This window comes from Dipodomys ordii, unplaced genomic scaffold, assembly GCF_000151885.1.
Source record: "Dipodomys ordii isolate 6190 unplaced genomic scaffold, Dord_2.0 Scaffold14, whole genome shotgun sequence".
Taxonomy (NCBI): Eukaryota; Metazoa; Chordata; class Mammalia; order Rodentia; family Heteromyidae; genus Dipodomys; species Dipodomys ordii.
In genome coordinates, this window is record NW_012267230.1 from 15775561 (window position 1) to 15780970 (window position 5410).

At 62.9% G+C, this 5410-nt stretch overlaps 2 protein-coding genes across 2 annotated transcripts in view; one reads left to right on the forward strand and one right to left on the reverse strand.

Annotated features, from left to right (window-relative positions):
• The window catches only part of Ube2i (ubiquitin-conjugating enzyme E2I), a 26774-nt gene that overhangs the window by 17627 nt on the left and 3737 nt on the right, over window positions 1-5410 (reverse strand). The gene's annotated exons all lie outside the window — the stretch shown is intronic.
• The window catches only part of LOC105981923 (mastin-like), a 7523-nt gene continuing 6497 nt past the window's right edge, over window positions 4385-5410 (forward strand). The window contains exons 1-4 of the mRNA XM_013011273.1: window positions 4385-4513; window positions 4611-4779; window positions 4882-5156; window positions 5222-5376. Coding sequence (XP_012866727.1) covers window positions 4453-4513; window positions 4611-4779; window positions 4882-5156; window positions 5222-5376 — 660 coding nt within the window. The 5' untranslated portion in view covers window positions 4385-4452. The remainder of the gene's footprint in view (window positions 4514-4610; window positions 4780-4881; window positions 5157-5221; window positions 5377-5410) is intronic.

A 5410-nucleotide genomic window follows, 5' to 3' on the forward strand; every position in this document is an offset into this window, starting at 1 on the left:
GCCCAGGCCAGGGCAGGTGCTCTGGTCATACTTGCTGGGCTCAGGCCAGTGGATGGACAGGGAGTAGGCAAAGTCCAGAATGGCCCCTGGACAATGGCCTGGGCTTTGCTTGTTTACTTGTGTCGGCATGCCCCTTGCTGTCCAGGCTGGTGCCTGCAAACCCAGCGTCTCAGAAGGTGAGGCCTGGGCTGGGGGCGGGGGCCGGAGATCCCATCCCCCATGGCTGCGTTGGGTAGTGTGTGCTGTGCCCACGACCCAGGGGTAGAGCACTCTGCAAGCAGCCAGAGTTCAGACCCCAGGACCACCACCACCACCACCCAAGAAGGAAATGATCTGGGAGGCGCTGGGCTCCAGGGGGGGCCAGCCGGGCAGAAGCCCATGGGAGGCCACGCAGCTCCGCTCCTGGCCGGTTCACCGGGGATGGTGGAGCCCACACCGCGGGCCCCACGCCACGCCTGCCTCTCTGCCACCCTCTGGCAGCCAACGTGGGAATGTGGGAGCTTTGGGAAAAAAACAGCCAGGTGAGACTGAGCCAAGTGTGAGTCCTAGAGGACGCGTGCCCCCGAGTTCTGAGACCCGGGCTACGTCCCCAAGGCCTGCTGTACATTAAACGTATCATTTTAAAAGTTTGGGCTTTTTTGTGTGTATTAGGGTTTGAAATCAGGACATCTCACTGTTGGAAAAATGATCTACCACTTGAGCCATGCCTCCACTGTACCACTGAGCCACCTCCTCAGCCCCATTTTCCCTCTTTTTTTTAGTGTTTAGTGTTAACTATTTTCTAAAGATATCAGTAAGTGATGGTATTTGATTGTCTTCTGTCTCCTGTTATTTTTTTTGTTATTGGGAAGGAGTTGTATGGAGGGGTGACAGTTACTAAGTCAGGTGAAGAGTACATTCCCCCCCCCTCCAGTTTTTCCCTTCCGTCCCCACCCACAGGCTGTATTGTTCATTTTCAACATAGTGTCCAGTGAGCTCCACTCCTGAGTGTTCTCCATTTTGCTCCTCTGTATCTCTTGCAGCGTCCCCTCCCTCTTCCCACCCCCTTCCAGTTGTTTTTCCTTTCAGAGTCTTATCTAAGCCGCCCAGACAGGTGTCTCCGCTCCACCCTCACCTTGAATGCAGGTTCCCTCTGATAAACATTCCAGGTCTATTTATCCAAACCTATTCCTTCAGGTCAGTTAAAAACACTTCCTTGTTGATTTGCATCCTGTAAGGTCCGCTCCTGGATGGCCAGCAGACTCTACCCTCCTCGCAGCAAAGTCTCCACCCAGTACCTGCGTTACCTAGGCAACTGGGACACCTGGAAGAGGTCACATCTGCATCCGCTGGCTGAGGTCACATCTGAATTTGAGGTGGCCACACCTTTCTGCGCCCATACCCTGCATAAGGCCTAGCCCAGGCCCAGACGCTCTCTGGCTGCTCTTTTCTAGCTCTTTCCTCTCTTTCCCAGCTCTCTCTCATTCCCAGGCCTTTCCCAGCCATGTGGATTGCCAACCTTGCCTGGTCCCAGCAGGTCTACTGAATAAACCTACCCCTTTCCTGAATACCATGTGGGTACTGCTGTTCTTACTGCTACCTCTTTTTAAAAACCGAACCCATCACAGTTGCATTGGAAGTATCTGATACAACTGCATCATTTTTCTGACCCAACCTTGTTGCTAGTTTATCTAATGCACTGCGCTTCATTGACTGGATACAACGTGGCTCATTTTGGTTTTTAAATTTCTTTGTCTTTGGAGAGGAAATACTCTCCCTATTCTGCCTCGTCTGCACTTCCTGCCGCCTCCATCTTTCAAGTGCCGGCATTACAGGGGTGTGTCACACCTGGCAGCATGGGGTACAAACGAGTTCGTGTAAAGACAGGCTCAGGCCTGTCACCCCAGCTGCTCAGGAGGCTGAGATCTGAGGATCGCGGTTCAAAGCCAGCCCGGGCGGGAAAGCCCGTGAGACTCCTATCTCCAATAAACCGCCAGAAAACCGGAAGTGGCGCTGTAGCTCAAGTGGTAGAGCGCTCACCTGGAGCTGAAGAGCTGAGGGACAGCGCCCAGGCCCAGAGCTCAAGCCACACCAACAAAAAAACAAAAAAAAAAAAAAAAAAAAAAAAACAGAAGAAGAAGACAGGCTCCAGCTCTCATCCATGTACCACACCCCGGCCTGGCCCTCACCCCACACCCCGGCCCGGCCCTCACCCCACACCCCGGCCCGGCCCTCACCCCACACCTCGGCCCGGCCCTCACCCCACACCCGGCCCCCACCCCACACCCCGGCCCCCGGCCCTGGACTTGGCTCTCTCCAGAGCCCCTCATGCTCTCGTACTCTGGGGGGAGCTGATTGCGAGACAGCTGGGCTGGGCGTGGCACCTGGGGGCAGTGTGTGCATGTGTGTGTGTGTGCATGGGCGTGTACACGTGTGTGTGCGCGCAGGTGTGTGCATGTCTGTGCCTGCATGTGCGTGCATGCGTGTGTGTGCGTGCATGTGTGTGTGTGTGTGCGTGTGTGTGTCGTGTGCGCACGCGCGGGGGTGGGGGTGGGGAGGAGGGCGGGTGCCCCGAAGCCTGCTTCTGCTGTGGGTCCTGGGTTTGGGTTTGCGGGGAACTTTGGGGACCTGACACAGGTCTGCCCACCAGCCCCCCAATTGCTTGGCCTCCCAGGAATCCCATCCCCCCAGCTTCCAGGCGGGGAGGGGGTGCCCAGCCCTCCCGGGGAGCTGCAGGACAGGCAGTGGCTGGGGGTGCCACCCTGCCCAGCGCCGGGCTGCGGGAGCGTGGGTCCGGCCAGCGCTGGCCTCCCGCTCCCTGTCCGCCTGCGGGCTCCGCCCGGCAGAGGGCCAGGTGGGGGACCTAGCCATATTTCTGTCTGTCCATTTGGATCAGCTCAGACTCAGCTGTGGGGATGAGCCCTGGAACCTATAGCCACAGGGTGACAGGCTTCCAGACTGTGGGTCCCTGTGTGGGCACAGAATCTGCGGGTGTCCCTTGCTTGGGGCTGGGGGCCGCTCTTTGGTACGGGAGGCCTGCAGGGAAGGCAGCCTGGCGGGAGGGGTCACAGGGAGATGTGGTGACCACCCGAGGCCGTTGCCATGGTGATCATCAGCCGGGCCGGCTGGCACAGTTGGGGCCTCCGTGGGCAGGGAAGCCGGCCCTCTGCGGATGGACGCAGGGCCGCCAGCGTCTCTGGGTCCCTCGGGTCTGCCGCCCCCCCCCCCGCGCTGTGGGCATGGTCTCCCTGCGGGGCTGAGGCTCGAGGCTCAGCTCTGATGTAACAGGGTCCGGGGGCCGGGGCTGAGCTGGCGGTTGGGCAATGCCCAGTCCACTGCCTAATCTCATCCTGCAGCACCCTGTGGGAGGCAGAAGCAAGCTCTGACGGCCTTGTGGTCAGTGGAGAGTGAATCTCCAGGGGGAAACTGAGGCTCCGACACAAAGGTGTGATGGCACTGAAGGGGGCTGGAGCTGGGCCCCAGAGGCCCCCAGCGCCCGGCCTGGCGTTGAGGGTTTATGTGAAATAGAAACAAACGTGGCCGGGTGGGGAATCGCCAGCACTTGTGACCCGGCCCTGCCGGTGAATGAAGCCAAGCGGAAGGACACAAGCCAGGCCCTGAGCCCGTGGCACACGCCTGCAACCCCAGCTGCGCAGGAGGCCGGCTCACCAGGCTGGTCTGGGCAGAAAAGTCCACTAGATGCCACCTCCAAAAACACTGGCGAGGAGCTTTGGCTGGGGGTGAGGCTCAAGGGGCAGAATGCCAGCCACCAGCTGAACAAGCACACAGGCCCGAGTTCAAACCCCAGTACCTCCAACCAAAAAGAAGACCAATCAGGTACTGAATCGCCACAGTCTGGGAACCTGACTGGAGGTGAAGGTCCCCCTCCCCTCCCCCTGCCCCCTCCCCCTCCTCCTCCCCTCCCCCCGCCCCCTCCCTGCCCATCCAGGGCTGCAGGTGACTACCTTCCCTGGTCCTGTGTGTGTGTGTGTGTGTGTGTGTGTGTGTGTGTGTGCTCTTTTTTGGTGGTTCTGGGGTTTGAGGCTCCTTGCGGAGCACGTGGCAGGTGCGGGCTGGAAAGCAGCAGGGAGACGGGGCGCAGGGAGGAGGCGAAGAGGTTCATCACGCGGGGTCCTCCATGGTCACAGGCTGAACCGTGGCGCCCGGGCCTCGTCTCCCATCTCTGGCCTCCACTGCGGGCCAGGCACTGAGGGCTGGGCCGCTGCTGCCCGCCCGCACCCCGTCCGAAGGCGCTGACACCCGTCTCAGAGCCCCTGGGCCCCAAGGGCAGGAGACCCTGTGCTTGGCCACCGCCCGCCCCCCCCAGGGACGGCTGGTTGCGCCGTGCCCACATCCTGTGGGAGCAGCATAAGTGGGGCTCAGTGGCCTGGACAGCGAAGTCACCCTGAGCCCCGCTCCGAGCCCAGCCCGCCCGGAACCTGTGCCCTGAGCTCCTGCCCACGCCGCCCCGCCATGCTGTGGCTGCTGCTCCTCATCCTTCCCTGCCTGGGGGGCTCCGCACCCGGGACCCCCGGTGAGTCCTAACACCGCCAAGCCCCCGCCCCGCCCCAGGTCGGCCCCGCTGCCGGGGCTGTGCCGGACCCCCCTCCTTCTCCTTCCAACCATCCCAGGCCCAGAGCGGCCGGGCATCGTCGGGGGCTGCCCCGTGGCGGCCAGGAGCTTCCCGTGGCAGGTGAGCCTGCGGTTCTACAGCATGTGGCAGCACCGGTGGCAGCACCTGTGCGGGGGCTCGCTTGTCCACCCGCGGTGGGTGCTGACCGCCGCCCACTGCCTGGACCCGTGAGTGGGACCCGCCCGGTGGGGGGTTGGGGGCAGGGTCTGGGGTGTCTGGGGCTGGCCCGGGCCCCCCCCCGCCTCCCTGAGGGCTCGGCGGCTCTCCAGGCAGGAGCTGGGGGCCTGCGCGTTCCGGGTGCAGGCGGGCGGGCTGAGGCTGTACGCGCCCGGCGAGGAGCTGAGCAGGGTGGTCCAGATCATCAGGCACCCCGAGTACAACAGCAGCCTGGGGGCGGCCGGGGGCGCCGACATCGCGCTGCTGAGACTGGAGGCCGACGTGCCGCGGGGTCGCGGGGTCCCCGTCTTCCTCCCCGCGGCCAGCCTGAACATCCCCGCCAGGAAGATCTGCTGGGTGACCGGCTGGGGCGACCTCGGCTACCACAGTGGGTATCGGGACACCCCCCCCGCGCCCGCCCGCCCGCCGCCCACTCAACCCCCCTCCCCACAGGGCCGCTGCCGCCCCCCTACCACCTGCGGGAGGTGGCCGTGTCCGTGGTGGGAAACGGGGAGTGTGACCAGAGGTACGGCAACTCCTCCCGACACCGCCCGGCCATCAGGGACGACATGCTGTGTGCTGGGGACAAGGGCCAGAACTCCTGCCAGGTGTGGCATCCAGCCCCGCCCCCCGCCAACTCCC